General features: G+C 46.8%; 1 protein-coding gene across 1 annotated transcript in view; it reads left to right on the top strand.

Moving 5' to 3' along the window:
* The window catches only part of FLT1 (fms-related tyrosine kinase 1), a 183,446-nt gene that overhangs the window by 138,544 nt on the left and 26,074 nt on the right, over positions 1-18,828 (top strand). The window contains exons 17-19 of the mRNA XM_006832043.1: positions 4,642-4,774; positions 12,251-12,355; positions 16,090-16,203. Of these exons, the coding sequence (XP_006832106.1) occupies positions 4,642-4,774; positions 12,251-12,355; positions 16,090-16,203 (352 nt within the window). The remainder of the gene's footprint in view (positions 1-4,641; positions 4,775-12,250; positions 12,356-16,089; positions 16,204-18,828) is intronic.

The following is an 18,828-nucleotide window of genomic DNA, read 5'->3' as shown; positions in this document are numbered from 1 at the left end:
TAGATAGATAGATAGATAGATAGATAGATAGATAGATAGATAGATAGACATATGTTGTTGAGATGGTTCTGACCCATAGCAACCCTGTGTAGGGTTTCCAAGGAGTGGCTGGTGAATTTGAACCTCTGACCTTGTGGTTCAAAATAACAACAACAAACATCTTTCCAGTATTCTCTGCTTCAGCCAAGATCCATCTGATGTCCACAGTGAATTCCTCCTGCAACAGAGATGCATTACGTCTTTATTGAATTGAAACAAAGAGTCCCCAAGATGAAGTCCTCATACTCTCTACTTCCTAGAATCAGTCTGAGAGTTCAGCAGCTCATCATATGGTCCACATCCTCACTTCTAGAATGTTCCACTTGTTCTTGGTCTAACCTACTACTGAGGCTTCGGGATAAACAAACACATGGATTCTATTTTGCTGTTTTATGCAGCGTTTCATGATAAAGTCCAGTTCTTTAGTGGGTGAGGTTCAGGCTGGGATTAGAGGGGTCAGATGTATATCAACAGGCCAGCACCATGGCCTGCGGCTCTGGTGGGCAGGGGGCAAAAGAGCTAGCATCCCCCCCCATTCACTCATGCACCCTTCAGTGTTGACTGTCTGCCTGTGCCCGGCCGAGTCCCAAGGTGACATGGAGAACTGACGGAGGAGTGTGCAGTCACACAGATAAATGTTCAATGGCAGCTCTGAGGTAGCTGACTAGAAAATGCCTAAGAGGAACAGCCTGGCGAAGAAGAAAGGGAGAAATGCTGTAGGCAGAGGGAATGGCATCTGTCAGACTGAGGTGGGCAAAGGGGGCTGAGTGAGGGCAGAGACTGACCAGAGGTCAGTGTGTCCACAGTGAGGCATCAAGGGAAAGAAGGGATGAGATGTGGCTACCAAGGAAAGCCTCAGGTTGCAATATTGGAGGATTCTCTGGGGAAACAATGGGGTTCTGGTGTGGATCTGTAGAATAAGCACTTGACTGCTAACTGCAGGGGAAGCCTTGGGTAACAATGTTGAAGGATCCTACAGGCAAAACAGGGAGCCTTGTGGGTAAATGCACCAGACTGCAAAGCCGTTTGAACTGCCAGGTCGGTGGTTCAAGCTCACCAGCCGCTCCTCGGAAACCCTATATAAGGTCGCTGTGGGTTGGAACCGACTCGATGGCACTTAACAACAGGCAGAACATTGCATGACACAGGAAGCATCAAAAGAAAATGGAAGGGATACAGAGTCATTGCACCAAGACAGTAGGTCCACCAGCCACCTTTTTAGGAGACTGCGTCTGGCCAAGAACCGAAGAGAGACTTTAATGTGGTGGCGCGTCTTTTCACCTGTGTGGCAGCCGATGGATTTGAACCACTGACCTTATGGTGAGCAGCTGAGCATTTACTCACTGCGTCACCAGGACTCCTTTTGGAAATAAAATAGGATAGGCAATTTGTGGCTCAATTGATAGGGTCCTTTCTAAAAATCTTTGGAAAGTTTGCAGCCAATAAGAAAAGATGAACGTAAGGATTAACACAGCGGTGGCAGCGATGGAGCCCAGTGTAGCAGTGATTGTGAGGATGATGCAGAACCGGGTGGAGCTTTGTTCTGCTGTGCACAGGGGTTGCTGAGTCAGAAACAACTTGACGGCACCTAATATTAACAACAGAATGCCTTTAAAACTTGACAAGGGATTTGGTCAGGGGAGGCAAGAGGAGCAAAGCCTCAAAAAACATCAGTCCACGTGGTTTCACTAACAACAGTGAGAATCCTTTGTTGATAAACACTGTTAGCATCTGAGCCCATAGTTACGGATGCTGACAATACACCAGGTCCTACGCTGACAGCTTTAAAAGGCTCCTATCACTTGGTCCTCACAGTAACCCTGTAAACACCATCCTTACCACTGTGCTATAGATAAGGAGACCTGCTGGCACTGTGGGATCTGCAGTGGACTGCTAACCATAAAGTCGACAGTTCAAACCCACCAGCTGCTCTCCAGGAGAAAGAGGAGGCTGTCTGCTCCCGTAAAGATTTACTATCTCAGAAGTCCTGTATCATGTCATTGTGAGGTGGAATCCACTCAAAGGCAATGGGCTATGACTCATATACAGTCACCGGGCCTAGACGCTCAAACATTTAACAAGCTGGGCTCCAGGCAAAGCATCTAGAAGCTGCTCAGTGATAGTATCAATCGAAAGAATTGCTGACCAAGATCCTGCTATCATCCTGTCCTCTAAGTCCTTGCTTAAGGCGTCATGGCTAAACGTTTAGTCTCATTTGAGATAAGCCACAAAGTTTCAGAGGAGACCATCTCCCATTGCCCACCCCACTGCCTTCATCCCATCCACGCACTGCCAACCCCCCACAAACCCTGCAAAAAACCAACAGGGCCCTCGCTTGGCTCTTTGGGGATGAGAGAGCGTTTTGTGGGACCGCAGATCTACTGGACACTGAATCACTGAGTCTTCAAAGGGATTCCAGCAGCTTCTCTGATAGAAGCCCCCACCCTGTTACAGAAACCCTCCTCTGTGAAGGGACTTCAAAAAGATGACATTTTTCTACGGACTTTCTTTTTTTTTTTCTAAGTTTTTATTGGGAACTGAGTGATAGTTTACATGGGAGAACATCGGCTTTACCCCATTGTTTCATTGCAATGATTACAGTCTCCTCCGTACATCATCATTCAACAGTATTTGCTGCCCTCTGTTTTTCTTTTCTTTCTTTTTTTGGAAGTGGAAGTGGGGGGATGTACACAAACACACTCAGGAATATATAATCATTTAAACATCAAAACATTCTGCAAGCCTGCCTCCTGGCCACCAACACTCAGTCCCTCTTTCTGTGAGTCCATAGTCCTCAGCTGCTCCCTCTCTCCATGTCCCCAGCTCTGCCTCCATCTCTGGTGTTGCTGCTTCTCTGGGTAGGGTCCCACATTCCGCTTGTGCTCTTCTCCCTTGATGGCCCTAGGGCCCTCTGTTTCTGGATTCCACAAACTTTTTGAAGCGCTCTTGTACAGACTTACAAACTCACACGAGCGCTTGGCAGACTAGTTCGTGACAAACGTGCTCCCTGTCTCCCCCGGCTCTCCCCTTCTGTGGAGGCCAGGCCAGCCTTTCTGCCTAGAGCTATTTGTCACACCAAGTGATCATTTTTGTGTGACAGGGAATGATCGTAAGTGATGGATGAGGTGGGCCATGACAACCCAGTGCAGGGTAAGGGCTGAGGAATGTGGTGGGTGTGAGATGGTGTCTGTGGGAAGCTTGTCGTCTTACCTCAGACTCTGAGGGAAAAGCAGTGCAAGGAAACATCCCAGAAGATACTCAATGGCGGTGACAAAACTCTTAGGCCAGAGCTAGCCCAGTCCACCGACTGTGCAAACCTGCTTCGTTTCTGTCCTGAGTAAGATTATGCCCATGGAGATGCAGGCAGGAAATGAACATTTCACCAAAGGGAGGACACCCATTGAGAGGAATCCAAGACACTAAATGTTAGTCCAGCTGTCTGTGAGCGGAAGTAAATGGTCTTTTCCAGACTCGATTGGTATAATAAGTTCACCTCAAGGACTTCAAGGCAGATGCTTTGTTATGACACCAGTGGCCAGACAAACTCAGAATGTGGCTCTGTCTGAATCTTGTATCCCGTGAGTGGGCTTTAAAAAGTTCATGGATGAATGGAATGGAAATAATGGGATTTTTCCTCAAGCTTTTTGAAGCTCCCTGGTATTTACCATGCGTTGGCTTTTGAAACAAGTCACTTGGAAGGTACACTTTATTCTCATCTTACTGTTGGGCCCCACCATCTTTTTAGGTAACTGGGTGTGGCTCTATAGGCTCAGCACTGGACTGCCACAAGGTTGGCAGTTCAAACCTACCAGCTGATCCTTAGAAACCCTATACAGGTTTGTTGTGAGTCAGAAACAACTCGACGGCACTTAACAACAACAGGAATTACAGAGAGTCCTGGTGTGGTGCTGTAGGATAAGCACTAGACCACAAAGTCTGTTTGAACTGCAAGGTTGGTGGTTCAAACCCATCAACCACGCCTCAGAAATCTTCTACAGGGCCGCTGCTAGTGACGGCACTCAGCAGCGATGAGAACTAAGAAATCAGGGTTTTTGAACGACTTTAAACACTTGGTAGGAAACGTGCCTCACTCTCTCCCAGGGTCTGGAGCCAACTTTGCCCCCCTTGACCTTCTTCCCTGTGAATGTGAGAGCTACAGCCCGGGCAGTGGGTTGTGGCGTGGTGGCGGTGGCATCTGCTATGCCTAGTCCTATTTGTGCAGAATAGTCATAGAAACTTATTTTTAGTCACTGTTTGGAATGATTTTGTAAAAAATGCTTTGCATTTTTTTAGAGGAAGGCTGTCCTATAAAGTGTGGGTAAGCCTGGGTAAGGGTGTCACTGGAGAATTTGGAGGCCTGTTCTCCGAGATGGGTGATGGGGCCCAGGCTCCAGACATGCGGGTGTGGTGACAAGCGGTTCACTGGAAACTGCATGCACAAGGGTGACATCTGCGTGTGGGTATAGAGCAGTGCTTTCTGAACCTGACCACAGTTTCAACCAAATGTCATAAAGCACATGTTGTCAATCATGTTTTATATGGGATAGCGGGTGTTTTCAAAGTTTGTCGGGTGGATGACTTGAAGTTCTCTTTATTTCTTAGTCTTCTTCTGAAACAAAGACTGAGTACTTCTCCATCGTAATGGATCCAGATGAAGCTCCGCTGGATGAACAGTGTGAACGGCTTCCTTACGATGCCAGCAAGTGGGAGTTTGCCCGAGAGAGACTTAAACTAGGTAACGTAGACGTCAGCCTACACTGAGCACTTCCTACATGTAAATCACTGCGCTCTGAGGGATGCAAAACCAGCTGCTCACAGTCTAGCAAGGCAGAGGGACAAGCAGGCAAATATCTTTAATAGAATCCTGAAACAAGAGTGCACAGGGACCAGGGTACACCTAGCCACTCATTCAGAAGCTGTGAGGAACCTTCTGGGAAAACCTGGGGGTGCAAAGGAGTTTGGGTCCCTTTCCGCAAAGAGTTCGGTGTGATGAATAAGACAGCAGATGAGGGGAGGAGAGAGAGAGATTCGTTCCAAACAGGAGGCTTACCTATCCGTTCACTCTTAAACACCCAAAACATGGTTCAGGATGGTGTTGACGTGAGATCATACATTTGGTGAAAGAATTGATGCTTTCCAAGGCTGTGGATCAATCCCCTCCCCTCTGTACAGTATGTTCCCTTGGCCATGAAACCAGAAGACCGGGAGAGTACCCACCAACCATAACTGAACATTCTGACCAAAGATTCTTTAGGAGACTCCTGATCAAAAGGGGAGAAAATAATAAACAGAACTTCAAATTTTCTATGGAATCCAGACTTTATGGAGTCTTTGAGGCTGGATGAGCCCTAAACTGCTAACCCGAGATCAGTTTCAAACTTGAAACCTTGTGGTCTTTGAACCCAAGAACGCTGTTATTACATGCCATCTAGTCGGTTCCAACTCATAATGGCCTTGTATAGTATTTCCAAGGAGTGGTTGGTGGATTTGACCCACTGACCTTGCAGCTAACAATCTAGTGCTTATCGTACAGTGCCTTATAAGACTAGCTATCTTAGCCAGTAGTGACGTCTGTTTTGAGCACTGAGCTCTTTTAAAGAATTTTCTATGTGAGATTAAACTGACAACCATAACTTGAGAGTTGGAATGGAAAGCTTAAGGGCCAGTACGTTGCAGATACTGGTGGGAAAAGCATGTGGGAGAAGAAGATAGCAGGAACGACAACACCACTTGAAGAATGTAGCCGCTGTCACGGAGCTAACTACACATGCCGACATTGATAAAATGATGCATCTTTGACTGAGTAGACTTTCATACACACACACACACTTTTTCTCTCAGACCCAAAATCCCCCGTCTGAGTTTCCTTGGATGTTCGAATGCCTAGACAAATAAAAAACTTCCAAGGGGTCATTTAAGCTTCGCTTTCGAAAAGCAAGGCCTGTTGGGTGTCTTCCAGGTAACGGAGATGCTGTAAACACCAGGCTAATGTGCTTTTCCTCAGGTTACCCCAGTTCCTCCAACTCAGACGTCACAAGGCCAATTCATGGCCAGCCTCTGGTGCCACAAGAACAATTGGAGCCTCAATTGCCCCTGCTGAAAATATTTGGATTGTAGTTTCTGAAAGTTTTCCACTCCTGACTGTGTATGCCAGAGTCATTAGGACTTGGAACTAGGAAAACAGATTGTGGAGACCTTGCTTGTGGCCTGTGTGTTTGGCCACTTCCCCTTGTCCCCACAAACATACAAACTGTACTGGTGCTGAGAGGGCCAAGGGTAAGGAATGGTGTTCCTTGTCTCTGTCTTGGGCCCTGAAATGATTTGGTTGCGTAGCTTCCTACATGAGAGTGACTTGGCCCCAGGAGTATGTTCTGTTTGGCTTGTGGAAGAACGCTAGGTGTCAGTAGGAGCCGGAGGGACAGACGAACGCCAGAGATGACTGCTGATGGGGAAATATTCACAAGTAATCTGGAGTAGCAAAGGGCAGGTGGCACACAGCATGAGTCCCTTCTACAAGTCTAAACTATACAGCAGCCATACCCCCTGCCCCTAAGTGGCTCGGACACAGAACATGGGGTCATTTCCCCAACCATGGATTATTCTCAGGCCACATTGCTTTTCCAGGGTTATTGTTGTTGCTAAGTTCGGACACATAGCGACCCTGTATAGGGTTCCAAGGAGCACCTGGTGGGTTTGAACTTCCGACCTTATGGTTAACAGTCCACTGCTTATCCTATAGCAGCACACCAGGCGTCCCCAGAATTGTTAGTTGCTATCAAACATGCTTCCCCCATTATAGGACACGTGAACTTTATATCCCGTCGCCTCATTCCTTGCCCCATTGTCATTGAGATCTGTATCACACTGGGACTGTCAACCTTACACCCAAACTCCCCTGGGGCTCGATGGAGGTAGACTGATTTTGTTGAAAATCATTCTTTTCCTCCCCCGAGTATGACACTGTGATTTCACCCCTACCCCCTAGAGAGGGTGGCTGATGGCCACATAAAGTCCAGGTTCACTAACTGTCGTGTTATGTAGGGTGTGGATGTAAGGGCCAAGGGAGCAAAGAGGCCCAGAACTTATCTTGTGGGGGTTTTGACACAGAGTCATTTGAAATGGTGTCTGGCTGGTAAAAGCAGTCAAAACTATGCATGGATCAGTGGGGAGAAGGAAGCAGAATTACAATGGGCTGTAAATATAAAGAAATGTACTTTGTTGGTAGCTGTCAGCAGGCCTGGAAATGGAGGTCAGAATCCCTAGTGTCTGAGAGATGGATACAGTGAGGTTTGAGTCAAATGTGTTGCTGCTACTGTTGAAATTCCTGAAATCCAGGAACCAAAGAAGCCGATTTTGTCAGTGACCCAGGGAGAGAATTCAGCTCCTATAAATGATCATAGAAGAACCGGAGGAGGCTGGCATGTCATCGCTCTGATGAGGAATAATTTCATTTGAAAGTCAGAATTAGCTAATCTGGGACCCAACCAAGGCAGACTGGAATTTGGCAAGAGGATGGTGCCTGCCTCTTTGAAGCCCAGCCACACACTCTCCCCAGAGAGTCCCAGGGACCCTGGCCAGTCATGGCCATGCTGGGAGGAGATTCCAATATCCTTTCATTGTTTAACAGTGACCTTGCCCATTCCCCAGCTGGTAACTGGCATCCTAAGCCACCTCAAAGAGGATCTTAAGGGAAAAGGATCAGGCGAGGTCACCTCCAGCGTGACCTGGCTCCCCTGAAATTGGAACCAAGGCTCTGCTGAAGGATTCCAGCAACATCAGATGAATAAAAAGCACATCATCACCTCATGCTGTTTTATGAGGCCAGTGTCTCCTTCCAAGAAAGTTAAGTGCAAAGACTGAAGGAAGCCAAGTGGGAACCCGCTTATTCTCACTGATAGCCACAAAGTCCCCAGACACCTGTGAAAACAGTTTGTTGTGACGTTGAGGAGGGAATGCAAGGCGGGGCCTGAAGTTGTGGATTAGAAAAGGGTTCTGAACCAATCAAACAAGAGCCTCCCGAAGTGTGTGGAGTGGGGTCCCAAGACAGAGATCATTGCAGTATTTTTCAGGGTCAGGTCACTTTTATACTATGAGGGTGAGTCAGAAAATGTCTGCACTCCAGTGATATTAAAACTTCTGTTGGCTGCATTCTCTTACCAGTGCTTTCTGCTCAAGGTCACTGTTATGCAGGTGTGAATGGGGACATCTGCAAACAAAATTTGGGTCGATACTCAAAGGAAGGTAAAGATTTCTTTAAAAAAAAAAGCATTACTGGCTACAAGACATGGATTCATTACTACGATCCTGAGAGTGAACGGCAGAGCATGCAATGGAAACAACCTGAGTCGCCAACCAAGAAAAAGTTCCAAAGTCAACCATCCGCTGGAAAATTGATGCTTATAGTTCTCTGGGATTCTCAAGGGCTAGTATTCGAACACCATGAGGAAAAAGGTTCAACAATCAACAGTGCTCATTACGGTGAGATGCTCACTGATAAAACACAGAGGCCTGCTGTCCAAGGTCGTTGTGATCTTGCCTGAAATACATGTCCGAACACCTCCGCCCACACTGTTGACATTCTGCAAAAACATCATTTTATGGTGTTACAGAAACCTCCCTATAGTCCTGATTTTGTTCCATCGGACTTTCACCTGTTTGGTTCCCTGAAAGCAGCCCTTCGAGGACCAAGTTTCCCCTCTGATGAAGAAGTGAAGACAGCAGTGCATTCATGGCTTACAGCTCAGCCTCAGATAGTTTTTCATAAAGGAAAATGAACACTTGTTGACAGATGGACACAATGTATTGAAAAGCAAGGAGATTAAAGTTGTCTTTTCTAAAAGTTGATTAAAAGAAATTTTACAACTAGAGTGCAGATAATTTTTGACTCATCTTTGTAGGTGGGAGAAGGAACAGCAGAAGACAGGCACTGCTGTTTCACCCTAAAAAATAAATTAAAAATCAAGGAATCAACCTCCAACCAAATGCACTGATTTTTACAAATCTGGAGATGGCGTCAACCAGTGCACCCCAGACCTGATTTCCACCTTCAGCACTTTCAATGTCCACCTGAGGGTTTTATTTGAACTGAAGAGTCGCCGTTCTGGTCCATTTCTCGGATGGTTTGACCTGGTGAAGAAAGCAGAGCCTACTGTCCTTCCTGTTTGTACTGGGAGCAATGACACTTACAGATTGCCTTATAAGTTACCCAGAAAAGGAACCCGGTCATTTCCCCAGTGTCCCTTCCTAATGCAGAGTATGCCCCTGCAGCCCCCGGGGTTAAGAATGCACAGCTGACTAATGTGTAACCTGTAGTTGTGAACCAACCCCCAAAGCCTATTATCCTATAGGATAAACACTGGACTGCTGATTGCAAGGTCAGTGGTTCCAACCCACCAGTCTCTCTTTGGAAACCCTGTACAGTAAACTAAGTAGGAACAGCCTTGACTGATTAACAGTAGTAAGACAAGGGTGTGTCTTTGCAATGTGCATGAAAACATTGTTATTAATCGTTATTAAGTGCCATCTACTTGGTTCTGGCCCATAGCCACCTTATATTCAGTGTCTGAGGCTGTAAATCTTTGCAGGAGCAGAAAGCCTCAATCTTTCTCCTACAGAGCAGCTGGTGATCTCGAACAGCCAACCTTGTGGTTTGCAGTCCAGTGCTTATCCTATGCAGCCATGGCGCTCCCCAAACATTATATCATTATTGTATTATTATGTTAAAGATGCTCTAGTGTATCTGGAAATGTGGTTTTAATGTTTTTATGTGTATCAAGGTGCATTCTAAGACAAACATAGGAACCATACCTAACTCTTCCAACTGACATACAAGTTCAATGTGAAGACAGACTTAGGAACAGAGCTCGTCCGTAATCTGGTGGCTATCAGCAATCGAAAGACTGCTCTAACTGTACTGGGGATGAAACCATCGTGCATTCTAACTCTGTATCCGAGCCAGTTGTTAGTGAAAGATATTAACCCAAGGCAGGAGTGAAGACAGCTTTATTACTGAGCCCTACGAATCCGTTGCTTTGGAGTCGATTCTGACTCACAGTGACCCGGCAGGGCAGGGTAGAAATGCCCCAGAGGGTTTCCAAATGTATCGTTTTTACGGGAGCAGACTGACACATTATTCTCCCATGGAGCGGCTGGTAGGTTCCAACCGTCAACCTTTGGGTTGGCAGCCAAGCGCTTAACCAGTGTGCTACCAGACCCCCTTTGTTACTCACAAATTACCTGTGAAAGTAAAGCCTCTACTATGATGAAGCAGAAAGCTTTGGCACAAACTTTACAAGAAAAAAAACCACCCAACTCCGCCTTTTGTAGGGCGAGATGGGAAGAGGAAGGAGGAAGGAAGTTAGGTTAATTAACTGAAGGCCCAGTCTGAGGAAGAGGGCTTAGTGCCAGAGGAGGTCTGTGCTACTTTAACACTCTAACTGCTGACATTTACTTTTGATGAGCGGAGGGCTGGGTTGGGTTGGGTTGAATCTTTTCCTTCAGAAGAGCCAAGAAAGAGTGACTTTTTGGCCCATTCTTTCTCTTGTCGTATGCTGAAGGTGCAACTGCCACTCTGGGTTCTATCTCGCTTCCTGTTTCCTGATGTTGCAAAAGGAAGTTCCCCAATTGAAAAGGGAGCACCCTTTGGAAGTATTCCAAGAGCATCATCTCAACATTCCAATGCCGTGAGCCCTCCTAGTTACCTATGGCTATAGAAGGGTTTCTTTAGACATCTCACAAATCCCCAAACCCCGGAAACTTTATTCCAAGGAGCCCTGGTGGAGTCGTGGATTATGATCTGGGCAGCTAGCCACAAGGTCACCAGTTCATAGCTACCAATGACTCCTCAGAAGAAACCTGAGATGTTCTGCTCCCGTAAAGAGTTACAGCCTCAGAAACATCCTGTGTGGTCACTATGCGTCAGAACTGCCTCAGTGGCACACTGCCAGTCTTCATTCTGCATTAATAGGTGTCGTTGTTGGTGTGGTGCAGTGCCATCGAGTTGATGCCGACCCATAGCGACCCTGTATAAGGTTTACAAGGAGCAGCTGATGAGCTTGAACCACCGACCTTACAGTTCCCATAACTTTGCAGTCTGACACATTAGCCCACACAGGGCTTTATATATGCCAGGAGCCCTAGTGATGCCGTGGATTAAGCTTTGGGCTGCTAACTGCCAGAACGGTGGTTCGAACCCACCAGTCACTCCTTGGGAGATAGATGAGACAGTCTGCTGCTGTAAACACTCACTATTTTGAAAACCCTGTGGAGCAATTCTACTCTGACCTCTGGGGTCACTAGAACTTGATGGCAGTGGGGCATTGGGGTTTCTATATGCCAGACCCTGGGGACACTAAGACAAGTTGTCTCATGCAAGAGACATGGTGGGGCGAAAAACATGTTAGGCGTCTAACAGTGGAACATAACGGGCCATGGCTCGTGGTACCATGAAAGAAACTATGTGTTTACTGTCTCTGGCAAGCGCCTCTCAGTGGTTGAAATAAATCATCACCCGTAGTTAAGAGTCTCATAATAATGATGTAAAAACATGTTAGAGAGAGGGGGATATTTTTCCTGGCAAAGAAGGAAATGTCCTAGAGATGATTTTTAAGCTATAAATTATTATTATAACCAACAGTAGAAACCACCAATCTGGATTTCTTCCTCTTTGCTGAAAACAGATCAGAAGAAACGAACTTCAGTAGCAAGAAAAGGGATCTAGATGAAATAAACACTTGGTAGCAATGTCATGAAACTATGGAAGATGCCCCCTAGGAATTGGTGGAGTTGGTGAATGAGGAAGCCGGGCATCTTTCAGCACCAAACGCCTTTGGGGGCTGCCCTAGTCGTGAAGGATGTGAGGGACTCATACACACAGTAGAGCTGGGAGGAAGAGACCCTGACTTCGACTCATTTGAGGTCTGTTCATTAGAAATTCCAGACACACATGTTCCTGTTGTTAGGTACCGTTGAGTTGGTTCCAAGTCATCATGACCCTACGTACAACAGAACAAAACACTCCCCGGTCCTGTACCATCCCCTTCACCACTGTTCTGTTGAAACCCACTGTGGCAGTCACTAGGCCAATCCATCTCCATAAAGGGCTTCCCTTTTTATTCATACACACGTAGGAGAAGGTATTTATTTCCTGAACAAGACTTAAACCCACCCTGCTGATTTAGCATGCAAACCAATGTCTTCTTTTCCATTTTAGGAAAATCACTGGGTCGAGGAGCTTTTGGAAAAGTGATCCAAGCATCTGCATTTGGCATTAAGAAGTCACCCACATGCCGGACGGTGGCTGTGAAAATGCTGAAAGGTATGTATGGTGTAGCTGACTGTCAAGGACTCCTCACCTTTTTACACCCCCAGAGTGTTCGTGCAAATGTGGCTGTGGTCTAGGAACAGACGCTAACTATTCCTGCTCTAGCCACAGAACTTTCTGCTGCTGCTAGACGTTCTGGAAGCCCTTTGTTTCGGGAGCTGCACATGAGGCCAGCACAGCTCCGAATAAACCTTGTAATCGAACAATCTAGGCTTGTCCTACGGGAAAGGCTCTCTGTCACCTCAAAGGTATTTCTCCTCTCACATCCCAGACTCTAGACTACCAGTGACTTAAGCTGACTGACATTCTGTGTGACACCGTAATGGAAAGTTAGCAGCACATGACAAATCTCAAAGACCTAGCTAGGGCTTGACCTAGCTAACAAGTGGAACTAAAGCAATTCAGTTGATCAGAACTCGAAACAACTGTCAAGCCCCACACACAAAACAGTTCCTCTCTAGGATACATACAGAGCACCATAAAAACCTAGTTATCTTTCTAGTGTTGAAAGACACTACCACTCAGAAGCATGCCTTGGTCCTTTCAAGTATAGAAAAGACTTTGGTTCCTCAAGGGTGACAGAATTTTCCTGTGACAACAATTCATTTAAAGGTTCCCAGGCCAAAAAGAAACAGGACAAAAAGTCCAAGGGGCAGTTTTTGCCTCTTCAAAGTCTCCAAGCTCTGGTCAGCCATTCGGAGTGTAGGTCTGACTAAGTGTGCCCTCAGTGCAGGCTCCAGTAGAAAGTACCATTTCCGTAGGAAAACGTCTTAAGTTCTTAATCTCCTTCCAGAGCTGACAATGGCATTTCAAAACCCCCCGTGTCATGCTACATCCCACCTCAAAGGGCTGCTGGATCCAGGAAAGGCCCTGATAAAGCTCAACAAAGAACCGGACAGTCCTACCCGGAAAATATCCAGGAAGGAAGTTTCCATCCACAAGTCAGGACTTCTGTTTGAGGTGGATTACCCGGCCGATGACAGACATATCTGTGGGAAGACCTTCATTCCAGCATCTTCTTCCCACCCTACCCCCACCCCATTCTGAAGAGAAGCACCAGACAGGAGACTTTAACATGTCGTTTTGGACCACCTGAGATGGTCATTTGCCCTATTTTCTCTCAACACCTTTGGGAGGTAAAGATGATTATCCTCAATTGGCAGATGAGGAAACAGGGCTCCGGAAGCTTACAGCGTGGCTACAAGGTCACACAACTCCCAATGGCAAAAGTCAGGGTTTGAGGCAAGTCTTCAGTTTGGAGTCCAGCGCCACCCATGGAGGCAATGGGAATGATCGGTGACTACAAAGTCCTAAAAATGACCCTGGACTAGGCTTTCTGAAGGCAATCCAGGGTCCAACCTAGACATCATTCAAAACTAAATCTGGAAGCATCTGCCTCCTCAGCTAGCGTCTCTTACTCCCATCTGACGTGTCTGCAGGAGGGACAAGTCCAGATAGATCCCGCAGCCCTGCCTACACACAGACCAATCTGACTCACACAGCCTGGGTTTTTCATGGTTAAGGAATATATCTACTTGCAGGGACTGATGACTTTGAAGGGAAGTTGATTTTTTTTCTTTTTTGAAGGCCCGGAGAACTGATTTTATGTTACACTGGACTAATTGGTGTGGTGCTTTATAAATGTCTTTCTTTTCTTCTTCTTCTTGTTGAAAGCCATTAACTTAGACTGAAAAAGACAGCCACATCATCCACTATAGAAAATTCCTCAAAAACCATTTTCATTCTGCTTTCTCATTTCAATTGGTTGGCTATCAGTTTCAGAGCAAACGAAGGTCATGGGTCAGAAGCTCTTTCAAAGTGCCCTGGAGTGAAAACTCAGAACTTGGGCCTCACAACCACGTCTGGAAAGAGATTAGTAATCATAGTGTTTATTTATCCAGTAAATATCTGTTGAGTGTTTGTTGTGAGCCAACCCCCTATCCTGGCAGAAAACTTCTGGAGTTGATCTGGTAGTTACTGAAAAAGTGATTTGTGCTTAGGAAATACCCGGTTGGCATGTATCGAAAGGTTAAGTGTACATACCACTGGTCTATTCCCAGAACTCAGTCCGACAGAAATATTTGCACGTGTGTGCACCGAGACTAAACACAGGTTGTCTCTTATAGTAGTATTATTTGGAATAGCAAAAAAGTGTAGACAACTTGAATGTCAGGTATGACGTTCATCAATTTCATAGAATAAAACCATCTCTGGTACGGGGGGAAGCAAGTTTTACAAAATACATACACATCCACAAACATACATACCTACATAGTATGTGTGTCACATATGTTACGTATCACATACATGTGTGTTTGTAAAAAATTCAAACCTCTTTCATTCCATTTTTTCACAAAAATTTGAAGCCACCTCATTTATGTAAACAAACAAACAAAAAGGACCTCTGATTGTTTATGTGTTTATAAATTCCTAGAAAAAGCTCTCTAAAATAGCAGTGTTACTTCCAAGACGGTAGGTAAGGGATTGAAGAAGTTTTGACTGTTTGTTTTCTTTCTTTCTTTCTTTCTTTCTTTCTTTCTTTCTTTCTTTCTTTCAACTTTTAATAATATATTTGGAATCTTTTACAGCAGGATTATAAGAGGAGGCTTCAAAAAAATTCCTAGAAAAATTCTATTATCTTTGCATTCCTTTTCTCCACGAACTTTTTGAAGCCCCCTCATAGGGATTCTATTTCTGTTACAATCTAAAATGATATTTTTTCTTTTCTTTTTCTAAATACTCTTGTGTTTAAGATGAACGATAACACAGCAGATTTTGTTTTTGTGAAACAATGTCTACAGATTATTCAGTGACATTAGTGACATGTTCATGTGTCAGTTTCCTCAGTCATTCCATTCTGCCTGTACTCTAGCACAAATTGTAATGATTTAGAAGCTAACTCATAAGAACAAACTTTAGATTCTGTCTGTGAGTTCTTAGGCTGATGATGTTGCTGGTCTCTGAGAATGGGGTTGAGGTCAGATGCCTGTGGACACTGTCAGTGTCAGATAACCCTTGGACTCTTGGGAAGAAGAGGTCACAGGGAGAAAATGGTACATTGCAAAGATGTTTATAGGAGTGACCACCCAACCCTGGCAGGCTCCTGGTGCTCATTTTTTGTGACCCTAAAGGAGCTCTGGCAGGGTAGTGGTTATGACTCGGGATGCTAAACTTAGGGTCAGCAGTTGGAAACTACCAGCTGTTCCATGGGAGAAAGGTGAGGCTTTCTGCTCCCGTAAAGATTTACAGCCTCAGAAACCCTGTACAGGATCACTATGAGTCGGAACCGACTCCACGGCACATAACAACAACAACCAAGACGGGAGGGGGAAGACAGAAACAGACAGAGAAACAGAGAGCCACAGAGAGAGAGAAGGTTTGGGGCGCCCTCTGCTGGACAGCCCTGCTGCCCTGGATTTTGACAGGAGGGATGACTCTGGAAAGCACGTTCACAAAGGGGCCGGCTCTGAGTCAGCACATTGCTGAACAGGACGAGGCCCACTAAAAGGAAACGTCCAGTGAGTAACTCCACCATTGCTCTGAACCTGACTGTAATCAAAAGGATGTTGGCTTAGGAGGGTGGGAGAATGAAAACAGTCTGGCGTCTCGGCCTCTCTGGTGAATGTGGTGACGTTCACCAAGCAACAAGAACGGCAGGAGTGCGGCTTCCGGTGGCGGAAGGAGCCCCATTGTCCTGCCTCACTGATTCTTCCTTGCTTCTCACACAGAGGGGGCCACTGCCAACGAGTACAAAGCTCTGATGACTGAGCTCAAGATCTTGACCCACATTGGTCACCATCTGAACGTAGTCAACCTGCTGGGCGCCTGCACCAAGCAAGGAGGTAAATGAGGAGGGTGGGCCTGCACCATCTTCCATGTCCACGCTGGACAAGGAGCTCCCTGCCATACAGCGCCTCACCTCTGCTCCTCCTATTTCCGGGGTATCTCCTACTGGAGAGGTCTTCCCATTCTAGAATGTCCTCCCAGTGCAGTTAACTTAAAGGGTCTGAAGAGAAGGATTCCCTTGTAGATCTCTTTTCACAGGTTCTAAGCCATGTGTGGAGGGTCGGGAAGGGCCATTTTTCTCTCAGGATGACTTTGAGGGAGAGTGACCAGAGCTAAGTGGAGACGGTTGAGGATTCTTTGCAACCCCGCCTATGGGAATGGGTCAGTACTGGGGGAATCCCAGGATGTGGGCGCCAACCTGCACACAGGCTGTACCCACTGAAGCAAGTGGCAGGGACAAGGCTGTGGCCCGTGACCCAGTCCACCAGACCTTCCTTTCCTGCTTGGCCGCGCTACGGAATCACCAGAAAGAGCAGCACAAGGGGCCTGTGTCTACTGCTGGTTTTAGGGGTGGAGGGCCATCCAGGAAGACTCGTCTGCTCGGAGTGGCAGTGGGGAGACCAGAAATGGAGCCTAGGGACCCTGCCCAGCTGTTTCTCCATTATAACACCGTCTGGATGGCAAATGCAAGCCTTTCCTAAAGGCCTCTGTTGCTAAAGCCTCCGTCTGTTTCCCTGCATTTGCCATCTGTGAAACTGACCAGGCCCTTCAGACGCCTGGCCTGTGTATGTGTCTCTGAGCTCTGGGCAGCGGAGCGCAGGATGGACGCAGGTTCCCCAGGTTTGTGAGTCCTCTACCGATGGGGGCAAGACACCTTCCGCTCTGTAGTCCAGAAGGAAGAGGTTTTGTCAAGGTGTCTAAAATTCACTCTAAAACCAGCAAAATCCTAGCAGAAACACAAAGTCACTCTACGGGAAAGCCACCTAAAAAAGGTAGGGAGATCAGACTTTTCCGCATGCGCCTTCCCGGGCATGCAAGGGAGCAGGAGCTTGGTGAAGACGCTAGGGGTCATCCTTGGTTGACCCAGAAGTTGTCCTCCAGACAGTAGCACTGGCTTCCTGTTTCTCCTGTGGGGTCCGGGGAGTGTAGGGCGTGAAGTCAGGGCCCATCCGACCCATCTCAGGTGGAAGGGCTGGTCTGGAAGGGAAAGGAGCCCAGGACACTTCATGGGACCCACATGGAACCCTCTGTCGGTGCTCTTGCTTTCTGTAGACCAGGGGTCAGCCAACAAGGGCTGCCCTGTGAGAGCTTAGAGGGGTCTGACATTATTAAATAACTGTGGGGAATGGAGACAAAGAAATACTATTTTGAGATGTAAAAATTGTAGGAAGTTCTCATTTCTTTCTCTACAATGTTTTATTGGCACCCAGTCATTCTCCTGGACTTGTATAGTCCATGGCTGCTTTCACACTTCAAAGGCGAATGAGCAGTTAGTTATTCCGACGGCCTGAGAACCCAAATATAGCATCGTCTAGTCCTTTACAAAGGAGCTCTGGTAGCGTAGTGGTTACGAATCAGGCTGCGAACCGCAAGGTCAGCAGTTCGAAACTGCCAGCTGTTACGTGGGAGAAAGTTGAGACTTTCTGTTCCCGTAAAGATTTACAGCCTAGGAACCCTGTACCGGGTCGCTATGGGTTGGAACTAACTCCATGGCACATAACCACAACCACAAACCAGTCCTTTACAGAGTCCTGGGGTGGCGCTGTGGGTTAATGCGCAAGACTGCAAAGTCATTTGACCTGCAAGATTTGTGGTTCAAGCTCACCAGCCGCTCCTTGGAAACCCTATAGAGGGTCGCTATGGGTTGGAATTGACTCAACGGCAGTTAACAACAACAACAGTCCTTTACAGAGTCCTGGGGTGGCGCTGGGGGATCAGCACTGGGCTGCTAATCACAAGGTCGGCGGTTCAAAGTCACCAGCTGCTATATGGAAACCCTACGCAAGGCCGCTATGAGTTTGAACCAACTGCCTGGCACTTAATAACATCTTTTCCATGAGCCCTGGTGGCACAGTGGCTAAGCATTGGGCTGCTAACTATAAGGTCAGCTGTTCAAAACCACCAGGCACCCGGAGGGAGAACAGATGAGACTGTCTGCATATGCAAATACTTACGTGTTGAGAATCCTAGCGTGTAGTTGTACTCTGTGGTGCAGGGTTGCTCCAAGTCAGAAGAGACTCAAGGGTGTGAGTTTGGGTTGGGTTTTTGGTCCTTTACAAACACTGTGTGAAGACCCTTACCTTAGACACATAAGCAAGCAGACCCCTCTAAACAGCCATGCTGCTGGGAAGAGAGGAGTCCAGACAGGCTGACCTCTTCACTGCACTGACCAGAGTGGCTGAAGCTAGTATGACAGTGGCCAGAGGTCCCCCTGCACCAGGGGTCCAGCTAAGAGGCAGTGAGGGTGAGCAGTTACGGTGACAAGCCCCAGCTTTCCCTTCCCTTGCCTAGAAGTCCTTTCTCTCCTTTCCCTTCTCCTTTTTCTTTCTTCCACTCCACATCCCTTTTCTCCTCCACACAAACGCATGTTGTTTCCTCTCTCTCTTGGATTTTTCAAACCTTTTCTCACATTCGATTGAAGAAGCCACCCTATGAATGAGGCTCGCATCCCTACATTGCCT

Source organism: Chrysochloris asiatica, unplaced genomic scaffold, assembly GCF_000296735.1.
Source record: "Chrysochloris asiatica unplaced genomic scaffold, ChrAsi1.0 scaffold00005, whole genome shotgun sequence".
In the NCBI taxonomy this organism is placed as follows: domain Eukaryota; kingdom Metazoa; phylum Chordata; class Mammalia; order Afrosoricida; family Chrysochloridae; genus Chrysochloris; species Chrysochloris asiatica.
Note: the sequence above shows the minus strand (reverse complement) of the source record. Positions and strands in the feature narration are given on the sequence as shown.